This window comes from Delphinapterus leucas, chromosome 16 (assembly GCF_059928025.1).
Source record: "Delphinapterus leucas isolate spDelLeu-1000000601 "Yukka" chromosome 16, BTC_Dleu_Yukka2, whole genome shotgun sequence".
Classification (NCBI taxonomy): domain Eukaryota; kingdom Metazoa; phylum Chordata; class Mammalia; order Artiodactyla; family Monodontidae; genus Delphinapterus; species Delphinapterus leucas.
This window is the reverse complement of record NC_143144.1, coordinates 40,560,450-40,586,009: the sequence shown is the minus strand read 5'-3', so window position 1 is coordinate 40,586,009 and position 25,560 is coordinate 40,560,450. Positions and strand designations below refer to the sequence as shown.

Sequence of the window (25,560 nt, the reverse complement as noted above, 5' to 3'; positions counted from 1 at the left end):
GGTTCCTGACCACAAGCCAACTGGCATGGACAGGCCTGGATGAGCTCTCTCAAGAGATCAGCCCTCAGGTCTCCCTGGGCACACCCCGCCCTCCCGGTGCCCACGCCCTCCCACAGCACAGAGCCCAACGACACCCTTTCCAACCCACCTCCAGGAGCACCTCCAGCGGCAGCCACTGCTTGGGGTTGGGAGCCCCAAGCAAGAGCTCCCTCAAGAGTAGCTGCATGAATTCCCTCAGCTGCTTCCGGGTGGGATGTGACTCAGCAGGAGCCTGCAGACCCTCCTCAGTGCTGTTGCCTTCAGGCTCGGCCTCAGGACTGCTGGTGTCCTGGGTAGCCTCTGTCACGGCCCCCTCAAAGACAAGAGAACCCCAGCATGAGCGGCCTACCCTGCCTCAAGGCACTCTCACATCCACCTCTGAGGTGTGCACGGTGGGATTCTCATCAAACCCATTAACATGTAAGGAAATTGAGGCTCCGAGGAGGTAGGCAGCTCGCCCAGAGTCCCAGGGCTCAAAGATGGCCTGCTGTGGCCTCCGAACTCCAGATGGGTGGGAGTGATGGACAGAAGCTGGGCACAGAGCAAGAGAGACCTGCAGTGCTCAGCGAGGAAGCCCAGGATGTATCCCGTGCAAGGCACTTCCCTCCTCGGTGCCACAGCTCCCCATCAGTCAAATAGTAATGATGGAAAGGAACACACAAAGATGTGTGAGATGCAGTGAGAAATAGTGCATGTAGCAATGCCTGGCCCTGATGTACGGTCAAGATAGCCGGTTCCCACCTTCCTGTGGGGCCCTCACCTTTACTGCCTGTCAGGCTCTGCTGATGTTGACAGGTAGGACCCTCAGGTGGAAAGAGAAGTAGGACTTCAGCCAGTCCTGGCGTCCAAGTCCCTGAAGTGCCTTGGCCTTCACTTTCTCAGTTTTACATTTATAAAAAGATTGGGAGATAAATGAGATGGGGGTCATTAGCCCAGATACATCCTGGAAGACATGGAGATGCTGGGAGGCCAAATGACACGCCCAAGGACATGCGGCCAGGGATGCCTGACTCCTGGCCCATGAACTTTTCATGCAAGTTTATCTGTTGGTTTCTCCCTTGGCTCATTCATAAAATTAACGCAGCAATTCTTAATTAAGCCATAAAATGAACTTAACAGCACCTAGGGAGGTGATGACTGCATTAATTAGCGCCACGCGGCCTTGACTGGAAAGATGCCATATAAAATCATAGCAAATCAAAACCCTTTTGGCCACCAGCGTTCTGCACGCAGAAAGTCTGTCATGCGTTCTGTGCAACAAAGGCCTTTTGGAGCCGACTTGGAGCTGAAGCAAGGCAAGGAGCTATGGGGATAAGAGCTCTGGAACTGGCGCCTGTCTCATCCACAGTAGGCTGGGAGGTGACTTTGGGCCAGGCCCTCCCTCAGGCAGGAACTATTGAGCGAGGGGAGGCAGAGCCCTGGGTCAGAGTGTGCTTTGTGGCTGCTGGTGGGCAGCCGGCTGGAACCCTAACTTAGCAGATGGCGAGCCTAGCCTGTGGGCGAGGGGCTGAGGTGGGGATCTGGGCTGGGAAGTTCAGGCCGTTGACTCCAGGGCCCAGCCCACTCCAGGTGGGGGGAGTGGTGAGAGGCAGTCTGTAGGGCTGCCTGCCTGGCTTCTGGGCGGGGGTCCCATTCCCCACCCCCTTCAGTGCTGCTCACAGTGCCTTCCTTTGCTCTTTATTGCATCTTTTTTTACTTACTTTTCTAGTATGTTGCTTTAGTTGATATTAACCCATCAAACTATTTTATCTTTTTGCAAACCTTCTACTCCTTACATTTTGTCTTTTTATTAAAACTAAATACTCAAATTCTATTAGGTCATTTAATGTTATTTTAAACTGACTGATGGAAAGGACATGGGCTTTGGGGTGAGAGACTGAGGTGTAAATCTTGGTTCTGTCACTTATTAATCACATAAGCTGTGTCATGTTTCATCTCCTCAACCCTTTTGTGAGATGGGTCTCATCGTCCCACTAAACCGGGAGGAAACGAGTCTGTGCCGCTTCACCTCCCTGAATCTCCCCTCCCCCTTTAACACCTCCTGCATCAGGGCATGTTAGGGGATGTGAAGCACCAGGCTCAGGACTGTTGTAGGTGCTCAGGCTGGCACCATGAATACACTTCTAGAAAAGAATAGCTAAAAGAGCAGGTTCATTCACTTGGTCATTTAGCAAATAATTACAGAGCAAATATTACCTGACCTCACTGTGCTTCACATGGCTTCCAGACCCTCTACTTACCAACATGCCTAGCGTGTTCCTTTGGCTACAGTTACTGATTTGTAGACAGGCGTCGCTAATTCACTCTCCCTGGCTGGGTCTCACCTCCTATTCAGATTTCTGCTCTTCCTCCTCCTGCACCTGCCTTCACGCCTGTCCTCGCCCGCTCCTCTCAGATGCTCTTAGCCCACTGAGTCCCCTGATCGGCTGGGACTGGCTCTTGCTCTCAAACTCACTCACATCTCTTCCTGTAGCGCCCTCTCTACCCCCACACCCACACTTTGTCCTCAAGACCCAGTTGGTCCCCCTGCGCTCCCAGCTGGGCCTTGGCAAACCCTCTGATTGAAAGATGCCGTGGCCTGCAAACAGGACAAGTGTGCTGCAAAGAAGATGGGACACTGTGACAGTTCCACCCCTCCCCCGGCTGGGGCACCGGCCGCAGGTTTCCTGGGATGGAATCTGTTCTTTCATACGATCATCAATGTGTGGGTATTCCATATAAAATTGGACTTGATCTACCATCAAATTTCTCATTACTGAGATTCCTGACGAATCAAAAACTTATTCACTCTGAGAACCAAAAATGACCTGAAGCATCATCTCATAAAGAGAAGGAAAATTACCCGAGTTGTTTACTGAAGGTTTCAGCTAAGTTGCCTTAAATGTATTTTAATTTGGGGAGGGGTGGGGAGGAATTCTGTCCTTTGCCCGTGAAGGGTGATGACGCTCACCCCTGCTCTCACCGGGGTAGGGCAGAGGCATGTCCTACCTGATGGGTTCCCAGGGGGAAGGTGACTGCAGCCAAGGTCTGGAGGAACTCTGGGGCCCGCCAGGCCGGATCCTGGGGGTAGGTGCTGTGCACGATGCCAAGGAACTGCAGCACGCTGGCTGGGAATGTCTGTTCCCAGGCGCTGTCTCCAGAACCTGTCAAGGGCTGATCAGGGACACACTTCATGAGAGGCGGTGCATGGGAGCATGACTTGGGGCTGCATAGGAACCAGAAGATTTGAAATCTAGGGAGATGACCTCCTTTCTGAGACTCTCAACAAGACACCTTACTGCAAGACACCTAAAACTGTGGATTAGAACAGGATACTTGTCATCAATTGAGGAAGGGTTTAATATGCTCAGGCTTGCTCTAAGGGCTTCACACAAATTCCTCTTCTCACCTCACAACAACCCTCTGAGGCACGTTTTATATTTACCCCTATTTTACAGATGGGAAGACAAAGACACAGAGAGGTTAAGCAGTATGTTAACGTTCAACCAGCATATAAGGGGCAGAGCCAGGAGTTGAACCCAGGCAACCTGGTTATAACGTCTGACTGCCTTCCCCATACTGCCTCTATGTGGTGTGACATGGCCTCTGTGCTCAAGGAACTTGCCAGTTAGGGTTGACGCCAGCCTTCCCCAGCTCAGTGCTAATACTCCCAGTTACAGAGCCTGGACAAACCCTGTCCAAGGCTGCCAGGGCTTGAGGAGCCCCTTCCCCACCAGCCAGGGCTCTGGAATAGATCATGTTGCACTGAAGTGATACCCAGTACCCTGAGGGGACCCAGGCACCCGTTTGCCTCAAACCATAACCTGGTCTTGGCCACATGGCTGAGCCTCCATCGTGGCTGCACACTAGCGTCTTGCTGGAGCCCAGCTCCCTTAACCAGCTGTGGCCAGTCACTCTTTCTGGACACTAACTCTAGCCTCCGTGTGTCCAGCTGCTGCCTGAGGTCCTTCTCTGTCCTGGATGGACAGCCTGGAACTTGAAAATTGAGCAACCTTAATATCAGGGTCATTCCCTACACAGCCACGCCAACAACTAGACTGAATGACCCTCAGCCTCTACTCCTGTGGACGTTACAGGTGGACGTCGGGTCTTCCTCTTGCCAGTTCCTCATCCCCAGCCCCTCCCACCACAGCTTCCTCATTTCCCAACCAGCCTGCCTCGAGTCCTGGCCCTGTGTGCATGAGGTCGCATGTCCTGTTTACCAATTAGGTACCAAATGTCTGGAACTAAGCCTCATTCTAGAAAACTCAAACCTAATTGAAGAAAGAAAGGCAATACGTATGGGACAACTAGAGAGAGGTGTAAAATCTCATTTCCGAGATCTTGTGAGGGTTTGGTATGAGCTGAGCAGGCAGGCAGAGGAAACCTCCTTCTGAAGTCACCTGCACCTGGCTTTTCCACCAGGTTCATACAGCACGATGTTAGACTTAGCGGGAGGACCAGAAGTCAGAGTTCAGAGAGATTTTCTGGAGCTAGTAGGCCTGGTTTGAATACTGCCTCTGCTGCTTACTAACAGTGTGGTTTTGCACCACTTTCTTAATCCCCCTACACCTCCAGTCCCAACTCTGCAAAACAAGGATCATAATATGACCTATTTCATAAGACTGTCATAAGGATTAAGTGAGACATTTTAGTGCTTCAGGCCTATTTTCACAGTGATTAGCGCACGGTAAATACAGAGGATGCTGGGAGATGAGGTCAGATATAGAGGACTTGGACTTTTGGAAGAATTTGGATTTGATATACTAAGAAACAGACATCCCCTGAAGGTCCTTAGGCAAGGTAGTGCCCTGGAATGAAATGCTAATGCTGGACACACGTGCCTCCACCGTGCCCTCGCTCTGTGACCCTGCCTGAGTGAGTTAACCTCCACAGCTTCAATGTCTACATTTGCACAAGGGAGAGAATGCTGTCTGCTCCCAAGGATAGGTGCACATAGCAGAATCGCTAACAACTACAAGACGACAATGTTAAATATTGACAAGGACCAGGAGCAACTAGAACCTTCCCAGAATAAGAGCTGGTGAGTGTAAATTGGCACTTCACTTTGGAGAACTATTTGGCAATATCTACTAAAACAAATCATGTGTAAAGATTATAACCCTCAACTTCACCCTGCGTATATTTCCTACAGAAAGATGTATGTCCACCAGAAGATATGTACGTAGCAGCTTTATTCATAATATTTCCAAATGGAAACAACCCAGAATGAATATATAAATAGTGATCCATTATCACAATAAAATACTACTGAACAATAAAAAAGAATGAACCAAGATGGTGGGGGAGTAAGACATGGAGATCACCTTCCTCACCACAAATACATCAAAAATACATATATATGTGGAACAACTCCTACAAAACACCAACTGAACGCTGGCAGAAGACCTCAGACTTCCCAAAAGGCAAGAAACTCCCCACATACCTGGGTAGGACAAAAGAAAAAAGAAAAAACAGAGGCAAAAGAATAGGTGCAGGAGGGGACCTGCACCTCTGGGAGGGAGCTGTGAAGGAGGAAAAGCTTCCACACACTAGGAAGCCCCTTTACTGGTGGAAACGGGGAGTGGGTGGAGGGGAAGCTTCGGAGTCACAGAGAGCGCAGCAACAGGGGTGCAGAGGGCAAAGCAGAGATATTCCCGCATGGAGGATTGGTGCTGACCAGCACTCACCAGCCTGAGAGGCTTGTCTGCTCACCCGCTGGGGCAGGTGGGAGCTGGGAGCTGAGGCTTCGGCTTCGGAGGTCAGATCCCAGGGAGAGGACTGGGGTTGGCTCTGTGAACACAGCCTGAAGGGGGCTAGTGTGCCACAGCTAGCCGGGAGGGGGTCTGGGAAAAAGTCTGGAACTGCCTAAGAATCAAGAGACCATTGTTTCGGGGCGTGCGAGGAGAGGGGATTCAGAGCTCCACCTAAACAAGCTCCAGAGATAGGAGCAAGCCGTGGCTAACAGCGCGGACCCCAGAGACGGGCATGAGACGCTAAGACTGCTGCTGCAGCCACCAAGAAGGCTGTGTGAGAGCACAGATCACGCTCGACACCTCTCCTCCCAGGAGGCTGTGCAGCCCACCACTACCAGGGTCCTGTGATCCAGGGACAACTTCCCCGGGAGAACACGCAGTGCGCCTCGGGCTGTTTTGCAACATCACTCCGGCCTGTGCCGCCGCAGGCTCACCCCGCATTCCGTGCCCCTCCCTCCCCCCAGCCTGAGTGAGCCAGAGCCCCCTAATCAGCGGCTCCTTTAACCCCCTCCTGTCTGAGCGAAGAACAGACGCCCTCAGGCGACCTACATGCAGAGGCGGGGCCAAATCCAAAGCTGAACCCCAGGAGCTGTGCGAGCAAAGAAGAGAAAGGGGAATCTCCTCCAGCAGCCTCAGGAGCAGCGGATTAAATCTCCACAATCAACTTGATGTACCCTGCATCTGTGGAATGCCTGAATAGACAATGAATCACCCCGAAACGAGGAGGTGGACTTTGGGAGCAACTGTAGACTTGGGGTTTGCTGTATGTGACAGACTAGTTACTGATTTTTATGTTTATCTTAGTATAGTTTTATTGCTTGTTATCCTTGGTGGATTTGTTTATTGGTTTGGTTGCTCTGCTTTTTTTAAATTACTTTTTAATTCTTTTTATTTTAGTAATATTTTTTTATTTTTTATTTTAATAACTTTATTTTATTTATTTATTTATTTATTTATCTTTCTTTTTTTTTCTCCTTTCTCTTCTGAGTCATGTGGCTGACAGGGTCTTGGTGCTCCAGCCAGGTGTCAGGCCTGAGCCTCTGAGGCGGGAGAGCCGAGTTCAGGACACAGGACCACAGGAGACCTCCCGGCCCCATGTAATATCAATCGGCGAGCGCTCTCCCAGAGATCTCCGTCTCAATGCTAAGACCCAGCTGCACTCAACAACCAGCAAGCTCCAGTGCTGGACACCCCATGCCAAACAACTAGCAAGACAGGAACACAACCCCACCCATTAGCAGAAAGCCTGCCTAAAATCATAATAAGTTCACAGACACCCCAAAACACACCACTGGACACGGTCCTGCCCACCAGAAAGACAAGATCCAGCCTCATCCACCAGAACACAGGCACCAGTCCCCGCCACCAGGAAGCCTACACAGCCCACTGAACCAACATAACCCACTGGGGGCAGACACCAAAAACAATGGGAACTACAAACCTGCAGCCTGTGAAAAGGAGACCCCAAACACAGTAAGTTAAGCAAAATGAGAAGACAGAGAAATATGCAACAGAAGAAGGAGCAAGATAAAAACCCACCAGACCTAACAAATGAAGAGGAAATAGGCAGTCTACCTGAAAAAGAATTCAGAGTAATGACAGTAAAGATGATCCAAAATCTTGGAAATAGAATAGACAGAATGCAAGAAACGTTTAATAAGGACCTGCAAGAAACGTTTAATAAGGACCTACAAGAACTAAAGAGCAAACAATGATAAACAACACAATAAATAAAATTTAAAATTCTCTAGAAGGAATCAATAGCAGAATAACTGAGGCAGAAGAACGGATAAGTGACCTGGAAGATAAAATAGTGGAAATAACTACCACAGAACAGAATAAAGAAAAAAGAGTGAAAAGAATTAAGGATAGTCTCAGAGACCTCTGGGACATTAAATGCACCAACATTCGAATTATAGGGGTCCCAGAAGAAGAAGAGAAAAAGAAAGGGACTGAGAAAATATTTGAAGAGATTATAGTTGAAAACTTCCCTAATGTGGGAAAGGAAATAGTCAATCAAGTCCAGGAAGCATAGAGAGTCCCATACAGGATAAATCCAAGGAGAAACATGCCAAGACACATATTAATCTATCAAAAATTAAATACAAAGGAAAAAATACTAAAAGCAGCAAGGGAAAAGCCACAAATAACATACAAGGGAATCTCCATAAGGTTAACAGCTGATCTTTCAGCAGAAACTCTGCAAGCCAGAACGGAGTGGCAGGACATATTTAAAGTAATGAAAGGGAAAAACCTACAACCAAGATTACTCTACCCAGCAAGGATCTCATTCAGATTCGACAGAGAAATTAAAAACTTTACAGACAAGAAAAAGCTAAGAGAATTCAGCACCACCAAACCAGATTTACAACAAATGCTAAAGGAACTTCTCTAGGCAGGAAAAACAAGTGAAGGAAAAGAGCTACAATAACAAACCCAAAACAATTAACAAAATGGTAATAGGAACATACATATCGATAACTACCTTAAATGTAAATGGATTAAATGCTCCAACCAAGAGACATAGGCTGGCTGAATGGATACAAAAACAAGACCCGTATATACGCTATCTGCAAGAGACCCACTTCAGACCTAGGGACACACACAGACTGAAAGTGAGGGGATGGAAAAAGATATTCCATACAAATGGAAATCAAAAGAAAGCTGGAGTAGCAATTCTCCTATCAGACAAAATAGACTTTACAATAAAGACTATTACAAGAGACAAAAAAGGACACTACATAATGATCAAGGGATCAATCCAAGAAGAAGATATAACAATTGTAAATATTTATGCACCCAACATAGGAGCACCTCAATACATAAGGCAAAGGCTAATAGCCATAAAAGGGGAAATCCACAGTAACACAATCATAGTAGCGGACTTTAACACCCTACTTGCACCAATGGAAAAATCATCCAAAATGAAAATAATAAGGAAACACAAGCTTTAAATACGCATTAAACAAGATGGACTTAATTGATATTTATAGGACATTCAATCCAAAAACAACAGAATACACTTTCTTCTCAAGTGCTCATGCAGCATTCTCCAGGATAGATCATATCTTTGGTCACAAATCAAGCCTTGGTAAATTTAAGAAAATTGAAATCGTATCAAGTATCTTTTCTGACCACAACGCTATGAGACTAGATACCAATTACAGAAACAAAGCTGTAAAAAATACAAACACATGGAAGCTAAACAATACGCTACTAAATATCCAAGAGATCACTGAAGAAATCAAAGAGGAAATCAAAAAATACCTAGAAACAAATGACAATGAAAACACGATGACCCAAAACCTCTGGGATGAAGCAAAAGCAGTTCTAAGAGGGAAGTGTATAGCAATACAATCCTACCGCAAGAAACAATAAAAATCTCAGATAAACAACGTAAACTTACACCTAAAGCAATTAGAGAAAGAAGAAAAAAAAAACCCAAAGTGAGCAGAAAGAAATCATAAAAATCAGATCAGAAATAAATGAAAAAGAAATGAAGGACACAACAGCAAAGATCAATAAAACTAAAAGTTCGTTCTTTGAGAAGATAAAAAAATTGATAAACCATTAGCCAGACTCATCAAAAAAAAAAAGGGAAAAGACTCAAATCAACAGAATTAGAAATGAAAAACGAGAAGTAACAACTGACACTGCAGAAATACAAAAGATCATGAGAGACTACTACAAGCAACTCCATGCCAATAAAATGGACAACCTGGAAGAAATGGACAAATTCTTAGAAAAGCACAACCTTCTGAGATTGAACCAAGGAGAAATAGAAATTATAAACAGACCAATCACAAGCACTGAAATTGAAACTGTGATTAAAAATCTTCCAACAAACAAAAGCCCAGGACCAGATGGCTTCACAGGCCAATTCTATCAAACATTTAGAGAAGAGCTAACACCTATCCTTCTCAAACTCTTCCAAAATATAGCAGAGGGAAGAACACTTTCCAAGCTCATTCTACGAGGCCACCATCACCTTGATACCAAAACCAGATAAAGATGTCACAAAAAAAGAAAACTACTGGCCAATATCACTGATGAACATAGATGCAAAAATCCGCAACAAAACACTAGCAAACTGAATCCAACAGCACATTAAAAGGATCATACACCATGATCAAGTGGGGTTTATCCCAGGAATGCAAGGATTCTTCAATATGCACAAATCAATCAATGTGATACACCATATTAACAAATTGAAGGATTAAAACCATATGATCAGGCTTCCCTCGTGGCACAGTGGTTGAGAGTCCGCCTGCCGATGCAGGGGACACGGGTTTGTGCCCCGGTCCAGGGAAGATCCCACATGCCACGGAGCAGCTAGGCCCATGAGCCATGGCTGCTGAGCCTGCACATCCAGAGCCTGTACTCCGCAATGGGAGAGGCCACAACAGTGAGAGGCCCGCGTACCACAAAAAAAAAACAAACAAAAACCCATATGATCATCTCAATAGATGCAGAAAAAGCTTTCGACAAAATTCAACACCCATTTATGATAAAAACCCTCCAGAAAGTAGGCATAGAGGGAACTTACCTCAACATAATAATGGCCATATATGACAAACCCACAGCCAACATTGTTCTCAATGGTGAAAAACTGAAACCATTTCCACTAAGATCAGGAACAAGACAAGGCTGCCCACTCTCACCATTATTATTCAACATAGTTTTGGAAGTTTTAGCCACGGCAATCAGAGAAGAAAAAGAAACAAAAGGAATCCAAAACGGCAAAGAAGAAGTAAAACTGTCACTGTTTGCAGATGACATGATACTATACATAGAGAATCCTAAAGATGCCACCAGAAAACTACGAGAGGTAATCAATGAATTTGGTAAAGTAGCAGGATACAAAATTAATGCACAGAAATCTCTTGCATTTCTATACACTAATGATGAAAAATCTGAAAGAGAAATTAAGGAAACACTCCCATTTACCAGTGCAACAAAAAGAATAAAATAGCTAGGAATAAACCTACCTAAGGAGACAAAAGACCTGTATGCAGAAAACTATAAGACACTGATGAAAGAAATTAAAGATGATACAAACAGATGGAGAGATATACCATGTTCTTGGATTGGAAGAATCAACATTGTGAAAATGACTATACTACCCAAAGCAATCTACATATTCAATGCAATCCCTATCAAAATACCAATGGCATTTTTCACAGAACCAGAATAAAAATTTCACAGTTTGTATGGAAACAAAAAAGACCCCAAATAGCCAAAGCAATCTTGAGAAAGAAAAACGGAGCTGGAGGAATCAGGCGCTCTGACTTCAGACTATACCACAAAGCCACAGTAATCAAGGCAGTATGGTAGTGGCACAAAAACAGAAATATAGACCAATGGAACAGGCTAGAAAGCCCAGAGATAAAGCCATGCACATATGGTCACCTTATCTTTGATAGAGGAGGCAAGAATATACGATGGAGAAAAGACAGCCTCTTCAATAAGTGGTGCTGGGAAAACTGGACAGTTATATGTAAAAGAATGAAACTAGAACACTCCCTAACACCATACACAAAAATAAGCTCAAAATGGATTAAAGACCTAAATGTAAGGCCAGACACTATAAAACCCTTAGAGGAAACATAGGCAGAACGCTCCATGACATAAATCACAGCAAGATCCTTTTTGACTCACCTCCTAGAGAAATGGAAATAAAAACAAAAATAAAACAAATGGGACCTACTGAAACTTAAAAGCTTGTGCACAGCAAAGGAAACCATAAAGAAGATGAAAAGACAACCCTCAGAATGGGAGAAAATATTTGCAAATGAAGAAACTGACAAAGGATTCATCTCCAAAATATACAAGCAGCTCATGCGGCTCAATATCAAAAAAACAAAGAACCCAATCCAAAAATGGGCAGAAGACCTGAATAGACATTTTTCCAACAAAGATATACAGATTGCCAAAAAACACACGAAAGGATGCTCAACATCACTAATCATTAGAGAAATGCAAATCAAAACTACAATGAGGTATCATCTCACACCGGTCAGAATGGCCATCATCAAAAAATCTACAAATAGTCAATGCTGGAGAGGGTGTGGAGAAAAGGGAACCTTCTTGCACTGCTGGTGGGAATGTAAATTGATACAGCCACTATGGAGAACAGTATGGAGGTTCCTTAAAAAACAAAAAATAGAATTACCATATGACCCAGCAATCCCACTACTGGGCATACACCCTGAGTAAACCATCATTCAAAAAGAGTCATGTACCACAATGTTCATTGCAGCACTATTTACAATAGCCAGGACATGGAAGCAAGCTAGGTGTCCATTGACAGATGAATGGATAAAGAAGAGGCACATATATACAATGGAATATTACTCAGCCATAAAAAGAAACGAAACTGAGTTATTTGTAGTGAGGTGGATGGACCTAGAGTCTGTCATACAGAGTGAACTAAGTCAGAAAGAGAAAAACAAATACAATATGCTAACCCATATATATGGAATCTAAAAAAAAAGGTTCTGAAGAACCTAGGGGCAGGACAGAAATAAAGACCCAAGTGTAGAGAATGGACTTGAGGACACGGGGAAGGGAAAGGGGAAGCTGGGACAAAGTGAGAGAGTGGCATGGACATATATACACTACCAAAAGTAGAATAGATAGCTAGTGGGAAGCAGTCGCATAGCACAGGGAGATCAGCTCGGTGCTTTGTGACCACCTAGAGGGGTGGGATAGGGAGGGTGGGAGGGAGACACAAGAGGGAGGGGATATAGGATATGTGTATATATATATAGATGATTCACTTTGTTATACAGCAGAAACTAACACAACATTGTAAAGCAATTATATTCCGATAAAGATGTTTAAAAAAAAAAAAAAAAAGAATGAACTACCAGCATACATAATGATGAGTGAAAGAAGCCAGAAGCAAGAGTACATACTGTAGGATTCCATTGATATTAAGTTCAAGAACAGGCAAACAAATCTACGGTTACACTGTGCAAGGGAATAATAGCAAACGAAGTGAAGTTCCAAGCAAAATAAAATAAACTGTTTGAGAAAGATATGTTAGCATTATTCACTACAATTATATTTCTGACCTTTTTCTCTTATCCTTCCGGTTTTTGCCTTTTAGATTTTGATGCTTGTCTACCATATTTGGTAAATGATGCTTTCAAGGCAGATATCTTCACTGAACCAAAATAATATTCCAGTGACTTTGCTTTTGTTATATGTTTGTTAGATTTCACAAGACTGGGTCTTGTTTTTTGACCCAGTTTAAGGGTCACGTCTGTTATATGACAGTTAACCATTTTATGTTTGCTATTATAAAGTAAATGTTTGGCCTTATCTTCTTACTTCCCTCAGCATACTATGTATTTTCTTTACTTTAAATGCTTTCATGTTATTCCCTTGGTTTGCTCTTTCTAAATAACATTGATTTAAAAAGGTAACAAACTCTCTATGGTGCAAACAGAAAATATGCATTTTTTTCAGGCATCCCCACATCAGTTGCACATTAGGTCTACAAGGGAGCCATGAATAAGTTTCCCAAAGATGGAAAGTGTAAAGATCACATGTCCTGACTAGGACAAAACTAAACTGGAAATGAATAACGACAATAAAAGAAAACAAAAAATTCAGCTACATGGCACTGAAAAAGATGAATCAAAAAGGTCTTTAAATCTGCAATCACAGAAACTCTAGAAAACAACAAAAAATTAAGATGTCAAATATCAAAATTTTAGAACTAGCCAGAAAAAAAAGAGGGGAATGATAAATATATCCAAAGTTGGTTCTTTACAAATCCACAAGTCCTCAGCTCCTTAAGTAATGGGAGAAGTGAAGAGAGAGCATGGACTTACAAATTAAGAAGAAGAAGGGGGAAATAATCACACAGAAAATTAAATGAATTAAAGGAGACCATTCGTGCAAACTGAATAAATGGGAAGATTTTTAAAACTACCAATTACCTAAACTAGGTGAAGGAGACATTTAAAAGCCTAAGCAAGGCAATAATGGGAAAAATTCAGGCCCAAGAAGTTTCATAGGAACAATTTAAATAGTATGAGTCATGGATTTAACATCACCTTGAATAAAAAGAAAGGAGAGCAGTCTTTTTTTAGTAAAGCTAGCATAATGCTGATATCAAAACTTGACAACATATAACATAAAGAAAACCACAACATAATATCACTTATAAATATGAATGCAAAATCATAAATTAAATATTTACAAGCAGAATAAGGAAGTATGCTAAATGAATAAGAACAGAGTGATAAAGTGAGATCTTTGCAAGAATGCAAGGAAATCTATTGATATAATTCATCAGAGGTAAATGTTTAAAAGAAAAACCCATCTGATCATCTAATTATATGCTAAAAGAGTATTTAATAAAAATTAAGTGCATTCCTGTTTTTAAAAAGAGCAAAAAGTTTGATCTATACTTTCCAAGCATTATCAACACACACACAGAAAAGTTGGCAAAAGGTGAAACATCCAATTCACAGTAAAATAAATAGATATGGTTAATAAGCATATGAAAATGCTATCAATTTCAGTGATAATAAATGCAAAAGAACTCAACTATGAAATCTTCATCAGTTTGGCCATGTCATTGAGTCTGTGTGGACTGGGCCAAGCCCATCTATAGAGGACGGTGGGATGTGTGTTAGGAGGAATGTCCACATATAATGTCTACTGCAACCTTCCTGAGAAAAAGAATGCATGAAGTACACCTTGACCCACTATTCCACATCCTGGAATTTACACTAAGGAGGTCATCAAACTAGAGGGAAAAGATGTCTGCTCGAGAAAGTTCATTACAGTCTTTTGATAACAATGAACATTCCAAGAAACAACAAAACTTTCCATCTTCAAATATAGATGATTCCCAACAAAATGTTGAGAAAAAAAGGCAAAGGGAATTTATCTGGTCTGATCCTCTAAGGATATGGTATACTCTTAGAGAGGTGTCTGCAAGGATATTCCACTAAAGTTCAGAGTGGTTACCTCTGGATGGGAGTGATTTCAGGTCATTTTTACTTTCTACTCTTTTTCTTACTTAAATTTTAAAGGTAGTCATGCATCATTTTACAGAAGCAATTAGGTTTCCCCACATATCTCAAACCTCCAGTTGCCTTTAGAGTCTATAGAATGAAGCCAGAACTTTTCAGCCTCTCATGGGTGTTCTTGTTACCTGGCTCTCAATTACTCCTGCTCACAGGCCACGTGGCCTTTGCCTCCAGGTCTAAAATAACCTCTCCACCCACCTTCAAGGTGGACCTTGAAGGCCTGAATCAAAGGCTCTCCATGTCATGTCTGTAGCAGGCGGGCATCTGTCTTCTCTAAGACAGGTCTCTCTACCTCATGGGTCCCTCACTCGAGAGGCCCACCTGTCCTGGTAGAGGTGAGCTCCTTGAGGGCAGAGACCCCTTTTCCCCCTCCACAGGGTCCCTGAAGCTCCCGATTTAAAGCAGTTGCTCAGAAATGTTCCCTTTGACTGGAGTCGTTAAATCTCCCAGTGAAGAAAGTCAAATGTTTAAACAAATGGAAAACAGATGTCTTCTGGCAAGAGCCCATAAACTCCACTGGGGACAATTAGGTTGGGCTTCCCGTTGAGCACCTAAGTTATCACCTTGCCTCTTCTATCAAGATTTCTGAATAATACCTGCAAATTATCAGCACTACTGGGAAGCTGCTGGGAAAAATCAAGGTTGACTTTTCTGAGCTTGTCTTCCCGTCAGAACCCCCTCTCGGCGTGTGGGGAATGGGTCTCACCTGGCTCATGGTGGCTTTCAGCATCTCCAGGAGCAGCAGGGCACCTTCAGTGCACAGCCCAGCCCGGAGGACTTCTTCCCTGTGGTGCTTACGCAAGAGCCACTGAAGCATGGCATCCAGGCTGTCCTGAAAAAGGAGGCAAGCGATGTAAAGAGACCTGTGGCTACACAGCAAGGGGATCGGCTTTCCAGCCAGCACACGGCATTTCCCAGGGGCCCCAGTGGGAAAGGCAAAACAGCGCAGTAACAGCCCAGGTGGCTGGCCCGTTCAGGGAGCTTCAGCCCACTAGCGGGGTAACAAGGGAAATGCACACTTCCAAGATGGTGCCGAAGACCCACCAGCAACTTGTATCGAAATTTAGTTCTTTTGGTCTGACATCACAAATACTCAATCTCCCGATCAATTTTAATGAACTTTTATAAATGAGATTACGGAAAGTGTGACAGATTCAAAGGCTTTAGGGCAACTGCAGAGTGCAACAGAGAGAACATGGGGTTGACAAGCACGACGATCTGACTTTGCCTCTTTAAAAACTGGGCTTACACAAGCTATTCAGCCTCTTGGCAGTTCAGTTTCCTTCTCTGTGTAATGAAAATTACATTATCTGCCCCATGGGATTGTTATAAATATCAAGGAAAATAAAATACGTAAAACATCTATCACGGGTCCTGACATTCAGCAAATGTTTGTTTCCTGCAATACAGTCTTGGAAAAATAAAAATATAGGGTTTTGATTAACTTAGCACAGCATATTAAGAACTTTATTTTGAAGTGTGATCTCTAATACTATTAGCATATATCAAGATTGAGACAGGTCAAATATAAGGGTGTACGAGAGGTGAATTTTTTAGCCCTCTGTTTGCAAAGAGGTGCCCCTCCACCCATGTCAATTCAGTGCAGTTTAACTCAACTCTATCAAGACCAAAAAACAATTTCTGAGTCTGTCTGTCAGGTGCCCAGGAAGGTGAGTAAGAGGTGGGGTCTATTTTTGAGGTGCTCAGTATCTAAGAAGAGAAGCAGATGTAAATGTGCTGGTACCATATAAGGCAAAGGTGAATGCATGATGAGGCCCAAAGAGGAATGGTTCCTGTTGTCTAGGGAGTCTAAGCAGGAGGTGGCATCTGAGCTGAGAATTGAGGGAAGACACCTTTCCAGGCAGGTGATGGCGGGAGAAAGGGCTCATTAAAGGCCCAGGGCAGGCAAGGACAAAGCAGCTGGTCTTACTGGGGAGGTGACTCAGGAGGATCACAGCACAAAGGGCCATCGAGAAACAAAGCTGGGCTGGGGAGACAAGTGAGACATCCAATCAGGAAGGGTCTTGATGCTGGCTGGGGGACTCTGAACGTGATCCCACAGGAACAGGAGCCAGTGAAGCCTTGGATTTGGTTCAGGTCGGTGAGTTAGTGAACGAGAGGCTGGTGAGAAGGTATATACAGTGAGTGTAGACTCCTCTTTGGAGAAAATTGGCCAAGGAAAAATAGGAGAGTGATAAACAGGACAGGAGCTGGTCAAGAGTGTGAGTCAAGGGGGCAGCTTCTGGTTTTAGGTGGGACATAATTTATCATACTTATGGTCTATCAGGCAAGAGTCAGTAGAAAGAGATGCCGAAAATATAGAAGAAGGGATAATAAGGGGTGAGGTCACTCGGGAAAGGAGTGGAAGGAATCCAGACCAGCCCTGAAAAGCTGCTCTTCCAGCAACAGTGGAGAGAAGGTGATAAAGAGGGTCATGGAATATACAAGTGGTGGAGGGTGGGGTCCTGAGGCAGTGCCCCCTTCACGGGGGCCTCTACTCCTACCATGACATAAGTCATCTGAGCAAAGGGCGTCTGCGGGCCAGAAGGCTCGGGCATGTAAGGGTCACGCTAGAGCGCAGGGGAATAGCAGGGGTATTACTAAGGTAAAGGGACATGTTTCTTTGGAGGACATAAACTGAGGCTCTATGTCTGTTATGGGAGAAATTCACCTCCTCGTGTTGCCCCCGCCTTCTAGCTGATTTCTCTAGCTGTGCCTGGAAGGAGAAAGACTTCAAAGAGGAACTGATAAAAACAGAGACCTGCTGGGAGGGACATGAGAGGCAGAGGCTGAAGAAGTGAAGGGTATTTGAAAAGCTAGCCAGGGGCGGGGACTGCTAGGGAAGGAAGTGGGTCAGGACGAAATCTGGAAAACATGGAGGAAGGCGGGGAGTCTTAGGGACCTGCCTTGGTCATACAGAATCAGAAAGCCAAGTGTGTCACTCCATCCCAAGAACCCCAAGAACCTACTTTGGGCCCGTCCATCAGCTCTGTAAGTGGTGTTTGTAGGAAGAAGGTGGACACGATGAGGTAGACTTCCGGAATATGAACATGGTGGGCCAGAAAGTCACTCAAGACTTGGAACCCAGGAAGCAGGCAGGGGCTCTGGTCAGGCGTGGGAGGGTGGCTCTTCAGGTTATCTATCATCAGGGAGAGGGGCACAAAATCCAATTGAGAAAAACTGCTGTTGCTTCTGGTCCAGGTGAGAACTGGACGCAGAAAGGAATCCCCTACCACCCACCCATCCCACAGAGATGCCAGATGGAAATATATGTCATACATACTGGAGCACAAGAAAGTGCTCAACAAGAATTTTTCCTATTCCTGACATGCTCATTCATTCGTTCAAAACCAGATGCTTATTTGGTGCCTACCACCTTAGAGGCAATAAGACCTCTTTGCATTATGCAATAAGAACATAGTGTTTTGACAAAATATACAGAACCCCAGGCCTTTATCAACTACTTACAATGTGGTGGGAGGGACAGACTTTACAGAATTAAATACCTAAATAAATATGTATAAACGATGATAAGCACTATAAAAAAAAAAAAAAAGAGAGAGTGTAACAGAGGTGCCCTAATCCATACGGGACTCTCCTCCTCTCCTAGAGGAAGTAACATTTGAATCAAGAGCTGAAGGATGAATCCCCATCAAACAGGAGAGCCATGCTGGTACTGAGGGTGGGGGAAGCATCCCAGGAAGAGGGAAAGAGCTAAGGAGGCTTTGAGGAATGGGAAGAAATCCCTAGCATCTGAAGAGCAGTGAGGCCATGGTGGGATCCTAAAAAGGAAGTCAGAGGGGGCTGGGGCTGATGGGAGGGAAGGGGTCAGGGTCAAGGTGATCCTACAGCACAGAGCTGTGAAAGCCCCAAGCAAGTCCTGGCAGGTCCTCACTCACAGACCACAAGAGGCACCCTGCCTCCTGGAGATGACCACACACTCACCCATCATGATGTCCACGCCCTCGGAGCTGCGTTCCACCCAGGACCCCGCAGACAGGCCATCTTTAAATCGCCCACGGAGGGAGGGGTTTGACAAAAAGTGCAGCAGCAGCTTCAATCCCAGCACCACTGTGCTGGGGTGCACATGGCCCTGCACGAATAGCAGGAACCAATCGGGCCCCAGGTTCAGAAACATCTCTTCCTTTGCCCTGCGGGGGGAAGGGGGTCAATAAATGCTAAAATTACCTCTCAGCCCATAAGCAAAGGACATGTCCAGAAAATTCAAATAACGTTCAGCTTCACTAGTCACCTAGAAAAGGCGAGTTAAGTTTAATATCTGGATATCACTTAGCAAAGTACATGCTACATTTTAAAAGATCGGTAAAATTAAATGCTGGCAAGGTTGCTGTGAAATAGATGAATTTGCCTATCAATGGCTGAAGTGTAAGTTGGCCAAAGCTTCTGAAAGCAGTTGGAAACTATGTACCAATAGATGTAAAAATATGCAGGCCCTTTGATAGCCCTACTCACTAATATTCCTGCCTACACAGTGTCTGAATGGCCACCCATCTAATTACATCAATGCAGTCACATAAAACACATAATGGTTACTGAACTCCCTTTTTAAACACACTGTTCAAAACTAATCTAAATGGAATAGTCCAATATTTATGCACCTTTATTGGCTTAGACAAAACAATACATGTTTAACTGTCACTTTCAAAACTGAATTTTAAAACGATGAGTCTAGAGAGTACAGACTTGCTAGAGGGAAAGGGAGGGCAGGGAGATGGGAAGCCAATCCTCAGGGGCAGTGGTTCAGCAAAGGCCTCAGCCCCGTGCGAGCCAGGGAGGGATCCATCCTGGCTGGGCAGTGCTCTCGGCACGTGCTGCCGGATGAGGCATGGTGAGGGCGTGGCCACCAGGACTAGGAGTCAAGAGGCCATCTTCTCTTCTAGTCATGTCTCCGTTTGCTAACTGGATGGCTTTGGCAGAGCTCTTGATGAGCTCTGGTCATCTTCCTTCATTATGAGGAGGAGGAGGAGGAGGATGCTGGTGGTAGCGATGATGATGGTAATGAGAGCGGTGGCGGCGATGGTGATGGTGGTTAGCCGATGGAGTATTTATAGTATCCCAAGCACCATGTTCAGAGCTATCCACATATTAATTTCCATCTATGGCGGCTACTATCTTAATCCTCATAAAGATGAGTAGAAGAGAGGCATAGAGGGCAGGCTCAGGTAACCTCCCCGAGGTGCCTGGGGGACAGAGCTGGGATTTGAACCCAGGAGGTCTAGCTGTCAGAGCCCAGGTGCTTAAGCACTACACTACATTCCTTTTCAAAAAAGTGAAAAGGCATCTTCCAGTTCTACCACGCTTTGATTCTAGACACGTAAAGACTTTTTAAGCACTATGTGAAAGGCCGTTTTACTGAGGGGTAACTCCCCACCCTGATTCTTCCCTGCCCCAAACACACATACACACTAAAATGTCAACTCAGTGAGAGTAATAAGGATCCAGACTTTCCTACTCAGCACTGCGTTTTCAGAGGGAGGAATGGCGTCTGGCACACAGGAGGTACTCAACAAACAGTTCTTGAATTAATGACTCCAGAGCTCAGACAAAGCAGGCAGTCGGAGAGAGTTAACGGAATTTTATGATTACACTTTGTTTTTGAAAGTTAACTGAAGGCAGATACTTCTTTTTCCAACTTGGAAAAATAACTAAATGACAGTAAATAGCAGAAGAATTTGGCAAACCTTTTCCTTGGATAGATGTTATTTAGGCTAACCGTTTCTCCATTCTATTGTCTGCCAAGTATAGGACATCAAAATCGGTAATTATCACAACTGCCAAAACAATAACAATGACACTATAGCAATGGTGACAAAAAGCGTTTACTGTAATTACACCAAATCTGTTTTGAGTTACTCATGCCCATTTAACATTTGCATCAGAGTATCTTAGGGCAAGGTCTGCTTTATTGGGTGGAGAAAATATAATTTTCTTTCTGACTAGTGCAGAAAACCAACTCAGAGATGCTAAACGTTTCATTAAGAAAAGGTTTTAATACGCACTCTGTATGAAGCAGCCTCATGCCAAATCACTCTTTCTGGAGCTACTTACTCAGAGGACAGATGAAGTCGGGAAGAAGATATTACACTGAGCAGCATCTCCAGCAACTGGTTTCTGAGCCAGATTGTCTTTCCAGATGTTTGACTTCCAGCTACAAAAAAGAAAATTCAGATTTGAGAAAAAACAGATGTAAAGAGACACAGTATTTGCTGCAGTAAGCAATCGTATTCACCAAATGCTTAGTTCTCCCAGGAGTTGAGACATGGATGGGACTTGAAATTTTGGCTTTCAGTTCTAGACTTCCATGCAATGCTTAAAAAGAATTTCAGGAAATGTTCCTAAAGTTCCCTTTAACTAGAGATGTTTTTGATGCTCCCCAATCACCACCCCTCACCAAAAAAAAAAATCCTAAAAATGATAAGGTCAAATTCTCCTTCCAGTAGAGGAATTTTTTAAATTATCAGAGGCTGCAACACTTCCTGAGCACCTACTACATGCTGGGCATTATGCAAGGCACTGGGGGCAAAGAAGTGAAGACTGTGATCCTTGATCTGAGTTCCTGCTCTCAATCTGTTTTCTAGGCTAGACCTTTGGCATGTCTATGTTGCACTAAAATTAGAGCTTGAATTGTAGCAAGAGGTATATGGTTCCAACGGAAGAAGAAACTTTACTTCTGAAGTGTTATTATAACCCTGAAGGCCATGTAAATATTGTCTTAATAGAAGATGTTTAGTGAGATGAAAGTTTTAGCATGGAGTCCCTATGAGAAGAAGGGTTGACGAAACAGTACACTGTGGTCTCATTATCCATTCATTTTACCCCTTGGTTAGCCAGTTATTTTACCACCAGTTTGGGGCACACCCGCCATGCTGTAGAAATAGGACTGAGGAGGCAGCTTGGAGAACCGGAGTCAGAGTCCCCTCTATTTGGATTCTGGCCCCATCTCTCATTAAGGTCCTAATCTCTCTGAGCCTCCGTTTTCTCATCTGTAAAATGGGAATAATAATTCCTACTTTTCAGGCTTGATCTAAGGATAAGAGATAATTTATCTGGATTGAGTAACACTATCTAAGAGAATCTTTTGCGGTAAAAGTGTTCTCTATCTGTCCTGTCCAATGCAGTAACCACTGGCCTCACGTGGTTATCAAGCACTTGGGACAAGGCTAGTGTGACTGATGAACTGAATTTTTAATTGCATTTCATTTCGGTTAATTAGAATTTAAATTTAAATGGCCATGTGCAGCTAGAGGCTCCCATCTTGGACACAGCAGATCCAGAGGGCCCAGGGCAAAGCAGTCAGTAGTTGTCCCCCTCACATTTGCCCTAGCAGAGGGAATTTGGAACACGATGTAGCTGCGGTTCTGAGTCTGGTTAGGGAGAGAGAGACTCAAAGAAACAAATCACAGACCTTTGCATGAGATTAAACGCAAGGGCTCTAGAAGCAAAGAAGAGATGACTTAACCTGGCTTGTAGGACTGGGAACGGCTGGTCTAGCAGGGTGAGATGGGGTGGGGGCGGGGCAAGGGAGGCATTCCTGCAGAGCGAACAGCACCTGCAGAGCATGGATGGACGGGCGGACCGTCACACATTAGGACGTGTACGTGCTTCAGAGTGTTGAAGCTGAGGCTCATCAGGGGAGCAAGGCAAGGGCTGGGGCATGAAGGCTCCCACCTGCTGGTCTACAGGGAACTGAGCATTATCCTGGAGGCCCTGGAAGCCATTCCAGGTTGTGAAGGAAGCACATACAATTTGCGTTTATTCGTGACCACAATCATAGAGCTGTGACCCCATAAGCCACCGTGTGGGAACAACAGCTCGGCTGTGGATGCCTTCCCCCTCCACCCCCTCAGCCTTGCATGCACAATGGCCCCACAGCATGTTCCTCTCAGGGCCGTCATGGGGGTTGTCTTGCTGCCTTCAGGCTGGCGTCTGGGAAAGGTCTTCTCACCAGGCACGGAGGGGTCCGGGGCTCCATCCACGCAGATCTGCCTCTCGTTCACCGATGAAGGCTTGAGGGTGTACACAACAAACAGCCCGATTCTTAAGACAGAAAGAGAAGGACACGCTCAAATGTGGGCTCAGCCCCTGTCTCCTAAACACACGTGAAGGTTTTCTACAGTGATCCACCTAAATGTGGCTTCAAGGGAGGGTTTGAGGGGAATCGTGTTATTCTGTGATCAATGTGATATTTCCAAAGACTTCTCAGATCTGTCAGGATTCATCAGAGCAGCTAGCTCTGGCTCTGCCAGCTCAACAGAACGAACAGTGATGAGGGCAAAAAAGGTGAAATGTCCTGCCAGAGGGCACTATCCTTTGGGAAGTCTGCAAAAGGCAGGCATGTTGGGTTGTTGGTCGGTGAGGATGCCTGTGCTCACGGAATTTCTGGAGTTCTTGGCACACGAGGTGTGTCCGAGCACCAGGGAGCAGTGAACACACAGCCCTGCTGGGGAGTCTAGCAGACCCACCCCTTTTTTCAGCTCTCCGCCCTGAACAGAGAAACTCCTAGGAGGTTCCAAGGAAATAGAACCTGCTGCTGCATTGAAGGGGCAGTGCTGCTGGGCTGAGCATGGTCAGGGGAGAGCTGGCGCCTACGTTCCCTCATTAAACAGCCCCGAGGCTCTGCCCTTCCCCCTGGGGACCTGGCGCAGTACCTGTGCAAGTCCTGGAGGCTGAAGTGGCCCCTCAGCTGACAGCCCAGGATGGCAATGATGGTGGGTATCTTGGAGGGGGCGAGGCCTGGCTCATTGAAGAGGAAGACGAGGTTGGGAATAAGCCGCGCCTGGTGAGCAACTTCAGCATTCCGGGGTCCTTCCCTGGCGAGCCCAGGAGAGAGGCAGTAAAAGCTTTTACTGGAATGAACCAAATTTGCTATGCTTCTGCTAAAAAGGTTCCACAGGCTGGGCTTGCTCCGTGGCCCTCTGACTCCGATGCGCTCTTGGCAACTCGTCAAAACGCTATCAGACACCCATCGAATACGTGTCTGCCCAGTGCCAGAGTCGCTCGGAGATGAGCCTCCCGGTGCCCTTCCACCCCTCCACCCCCTCACGCCCCCACCCCTGAAAACTGCCTTCAAAGACAACCCCAGCTATTGACTTTTAAATTCCAAGCCTCAGGGAAAACTAATGCTGGTCTCAGAAAACTCAGAACAAAGAGAGCAGACTGGAGTGTGACCGCCGGGGCACTTCCCAATAGCCGGAGCGTGGGCCTCCGCGAGCCCGTCTGGGTGTGCGTCTTCCTGCCCACCCCAAACCACAGAGTGGATGAACACGCCGTTGAGAGTCAAAGGGGGAGAGAGACAGAATTCAAGCCTCCGCACTCCCTCCTTAGGATAATCGCGAATACAATTTCCAGTAAATTCTACTCCCCCAAAGAAAACAGCTTCCAGGGTGAGTGTCCGTCTCTTAGAAAACAACAGGTACAGAAAGAAAGTGGAAAGTGAGAAAGAAAATAAAGGTGGAGGAGAATGAATCTGGGTGGACTGCTCCTTCTTGAACTGTCTTTTCAGTACTACTGTGTTGAATTCTGCCGAGTGCCACATCTCTGATACACAAAAGAGGCAGAACCAGCGTAGTCCTGCGTGTGACTTGCTCTCATGGGCTCAATGGGAAGATGTGCATTCATCACCTATGAGACCCCACTGACCTTTGTGCTCTTTCGAATCACAGCACTGAGCAGCCTGCTCTTCTGTATTCCTCCACCACAGGGCTATGTCTTGTCCTTCTCTGAACTTCTAGCACTAAGAACTGGTATGGAATGGAGTGGGTTTATAATAGATAGGCCATCATGAGCGGCTGCATGAAAAGATGGCTGCAAATACATTCAAAACACCGAGGTCCTAATGATCTCCAGAAGAGCTGACACATGAGGAGGCAGGTGGGGGTGTGTGTGAACAGCTTTATTTGTGAGGAAGGAGGTGGATTGATAGGCTGGCACCCCTGCCTCCCTTCTCCCATATTCTCATCCCTGGTTTTCCTTGGGAATTACCTCTTCCTAACTCCCCTCCATCCGCTCCAGAGGGGAAGTCATGCTGCCTGGCCACATGACCCGAGATGGCCCCGTGAGACTCCATCCTATTGCTGGGACTATCGAGTGAAAAAGAAGCCCTGTCTGCCGACTGTGCTGGGCAGAGGACATGCTGTGAGGATGCCCAGCCAGACCGAAGTTAGCACAGAAGAAAGCAGAGATGAGACTAGGGACAGATCTCAGCTAAAGTAATCTGAGCATCACGCAGACAACATGTGAAGCTCTGCCTCGGTCAATTGTATGAGCCAATAAATTTCCCCTTTCTCCACCTTCCTTTTTTCCCTCCCTTTCGTTGGTCTGAGTTGTATTTCTGCCACTTGCAATCGAAAGAGCCCTGACTAATTCAAAAAGTGACACTCAGTGTGATGGTATTTGGAGGTGGGGCTTTTGAGAGATGCTTAGGTTATGAGAGTGGAGCCCTCATGAACGGGACTAGCACCCTTATAAAAGAGACCCCAGAGAGTTCCCTCACCCCTTCTGCCATGTGAGGTTGTAGTGAGAAGACAGCAACTATGAACCAGGAAGTAGGTCCCCACCAGACACTCAATCTGCCAGAGCCTTGACCTTAGACTTCCAGCCTTCAGAACTGCGAGAAATAAATTTCTGTGATTTGTAAGCCACCCAGTCTACGGTATTCTCATTACAGCAGCTGTGCAGACTAAGACAGACATGTTACCACCTGGGGACCCAGTGCT

At 45.3% G+C, this 25,560-nt stretch overlaps 1 protein-coding gene across 5 annotated transcripts in view; it reads right to left on the bottom strand.

The window, feature by feature from the left end:
- WDFY4 (WDFY family member 4) overlaps window positions 1-25,560 on the bottom strand; it is a 278,500-nt gene that overhangs the window by 143,641 nt on the left and 109,299 nt on the right. For all 5 annotated transcript variants that reach the window (XM_089897807.1, XM_089897809.1, XM_089897805.1 and 2 more), the window contains exons 26-33: window positions 23,494-23,655; window positions 22,791-22,882; window positions 20,894-20,993; window positions 18,770-18,975; window positions 17,794-17,963; window positions 15,531-15,656; window positions 3,028-3,192; window positions 149-352 (exon numbers count right to left, since the gene is read on the bottom strand). In XM_089897807.1, the coding sequence (XP_089753933.1) occupies window positions 149-352; window positions 3,028-3,192; window positions 15,531-15,656; window positions 17,794-17,963; window positions 18,770-18,975; window positions 20,894-20,993; window positions 22,791-22,882; window positions 23,494-23,655 (1,225 nt within the window). The remainder of the gene's footprint in view (window positions 1-148; window positions 353-3,027; window positions 3,193-15,530; window positions 15,657-17,793; window positions 17,964-18,769; window positions 18,976-20,893; window positions 20,994-22,790; window positions 22,883-23,493; window positions 23,656-25,560) is intronic.